Source organism: Octodon degus, unplaced genomic scaffold, assembly GCF_000260255.1.
Source record: "Octodon degus isolate 3935 unplaced genomic scaffold, OctDeg1.0 scaffold00019, whole genome shotgun sequence".
NCBI lineage: Eukaryota > Metazoa > Chordata > Mammalia > Rodentia > Octodontidae > Octodon > Octodon degus.
Window position 1 is genome coordinate 7,656,752 of NW_004524595.1, and position 2,809 is coordinate 7,659,560.

Genomic DNA, 2,809 nt, shown 5'->3' on the forward strand with positions numbered 1-2,809 from the left:
AAAAAAAAAAAAAAAAAAAAAAAAAAAAGTTTCATGTCCAGCAGAGGCTTACTCATCCCACGGAACTGAATTGTGCTGCTGCTCAGTGCAACAGGAGGGTGTCAACAAGTTGGGCAGAGTTTAGGACACTAAGGGCGATCCCAGAGTCCTCCAACTTAATAAGAGAAACCTCTACTTACCTTGACAGACAAAAACTATTTATCTTATGCAAAATAATGCACTGTCTTTATTTTCTGAGTTGCAAGATAATGCTTCCTGCAGTGGGATTCAGCATGGGCTCCTCTTGGACTTGGGTGATAAGGAGGATCCAGAAATAATTTCAAAAGGACGATAGAGAATTATTTGTTCTCCTTTTAGTAAGAAAATGGGAGCCTTCCCAGCAGAAAGAAAACCTTTCTGGGTGAGCCTGGTAGAAGGAGAGGACATGTAGAAGGTGCTTGTTATTTTAGATATCCTTCTAGTAGGCAGCTCATAAAATCAGAGATGATTGATGGATTAGGGATGTCTGTTGTGGGTGCCAACTATAAGAGAACTAAAAATGACAATGCATACATTTCAACAGGGAAGAGAAAAATCTCCGCTTTGTGAACAGGACTGTAAAGCCCCTTCTGCTCTCCCATCTCCCCCAGTCCTCCCAAGCTGCTTAGCAAAGGTCCTACAGAGAGTGCATAGCAAACCAGGGGATGAACTTGTTGCTCTGCAGTGCCTTTGGTGAAGCTGTTTCTCCAGTTTCTGTTAAGAACAACTTCCCACCCCACTGATGGCTATTAACGCATCTAGGTGGGCTGTTGAGTCTCTGCTGTGTTCTGCTTCTGCCAGGCCCCAGATGAGACCACCCTAAAGGAACTGGCTAAGACCCTGCAGCAGAAGAACATGGACCACACCCTGTGGCTTGAGCAGCCAGAGAATATTGCCACTTGCATTGCACTCCGGCCGTACCCCAAGGAAGAAGTGAATCAGTATTTGAAGAAGTTCCGGTTGTTCAAAGGACCACTGCTGGCCTAGATGGCTGTACGCAACATTGGAATGAACGCCAGCATCGCTAAACGTCATGTACTCCTTTCAGTGTCAGCTGGCCTTTGCTTCCAGTTTTGATGACTTCTTGAGAGTTAAGCTCCAATGATCAAATTAAAGTTGTCATTAATAAGTACTTACTAATAGTATTAAGTTCAAGTGCGGGAGTGGGTGAATAGCAATATTATCTATGGGTCATTGCCCAGATAGGTTTTGTTCGATTCCAGCATGGAGATCAAGGGAACACACTTTTTTTTTTGTTAAAAATAATAAATCCTTCTAACTTCCCTGGTTTAAAACTTTGCCTTGGAATTCCTTATTTATCATAGTTCATGGAATCTTAGATGACATCACCTTTAAGATATAGCATTGAAAAAAAAAAAAGATATAGCATTGGCTGGGGATGTAGCTCAGTGGCATAAGCACCTATCTGGCAAGTGCAAGGTCCTAAGTTCAATCCCCATTACCACAAAAAAAAAGATAATGGCATTTTATATATCAGGGAAAATGCTACTGATTACAATAAGACATACAATTAATAATGTGTTTCAAAATAAAAAATGTTTAAGAATTAAGTATATATAGGGGGCCAGGAAGATGGCTCAGTAGAATAAGTGCTTGCCTGGTAAGCACAAGGGCCTGAGTTCAATCCCTGGTTCTGCCAAAAAAGAAAAAAAAAAAAAGAATTAAGTATATATAAGGTGGAAAAAATATATATATATAAAAGCTGGGCTACAGCTCAGTGGCACAGCACCTGCCTAGTAAGTATGACGTCCTGAGTTTGATTCCCAGTACAAGAAAAAAAAAATATGTATATATACACACATATATATGTACTTTTTAATGAATGAAATTTTAAATTATAGCTGTTGAGGGTTTTGTTGTTTTTAATTTTTTATAATTCATGTGCTTTCACCCTGTATCAGGCTATTTTGCTTCTCAGAGCAGCCCTCTGCTCTGCTCCCCACTGTGTATCCTGGTACCGGGGCCTACATGCCTTGCCTGTAGGAGCTATGAGCATCTGTACAGCATTTGTACTAACCTACACTCTACAAATGGTATAATGTGGTATAACGCTAGAACTCCCGACTTTAGCCTTCAGGCCCTCTGCATTAATATTTCCTATTTAAGTTGAATTATCTATTCCCTTAATCCAAATGTGATTTTTCAACACAGTCACTGCTTTCCTCTGTGGCCTAGGAGTAGAATGTTGCTATTCTTTCTCTCCCTTTCCTACAACTATAATCCCAGTGCTCAGCAGCCTGAAGCAGGAAGCTCATGGGTTCAAGGCCAGCCTGAATTATATACCAAGGTGGTGAGAGAAAGAAGAATTTAGGAGAGTGGATGGGGTCTCCCAGAAATAACTGGAGGCAGAGGCAACCAGAAGCCAAAAGAACAGAGTTTCAAAGGGGTGAGAGCAGCCAGGCATGGTTTTGCACACCTGTAATCCCAGCACTCAGAAGGCCAAGACAAGAGGATCCTTGTGAGCTCAAGGCCAGTCTGGGCTACATTAGCAAGTTTAAGGCCAGTGTCTAGTATATAGTGAGACCCTGTCTCGGGGGGGGGGGGGGGAAGGAACTAAGACCAATATAAAATATCAGTAAATAACTGGAAACATTTGTTTAATAATTGGGAATGTATTGTCAAACTAAATGAAAGAAATTTAAAGAACCTTGTGGTAGAAATCAGATTGTAGTCTATTGAGAGGCAAATGGGAAGGGAGGCAAAAGTGGAGACTATCCTTTCAAGAAGTTTGAAAGAGGAGAGGAGATTAGAGATTGAATTTCAAAAGGTG

General features: G+C 41.1%; 1 protein-coding gene across 1 annotated transcript in view; it reads left to right on the forward strand.

Moving 5' to 3' along the window:
- Positions 1-1,349, forward strand: part of Ptrhd1 (peptidyl-tRNA hydrolase domain containing 1) — a 4,711-nt gene extending 3,362 nt beyond the window's left edge. The window contains exon 2 of the mRNA XM_004627555.2: positions 820-1,349. Coding sequence (XP_004627612.2) covers positions 820-1,005 — 186 coding nt within the window. The 3' untranslated portion in view covers positions 1,006-1,349. The remainder of the gene's footprint in view (positions 1-819) is intronic.
- Positions 1,350-2,809: the final 1,460 nt, after the last annotated feature.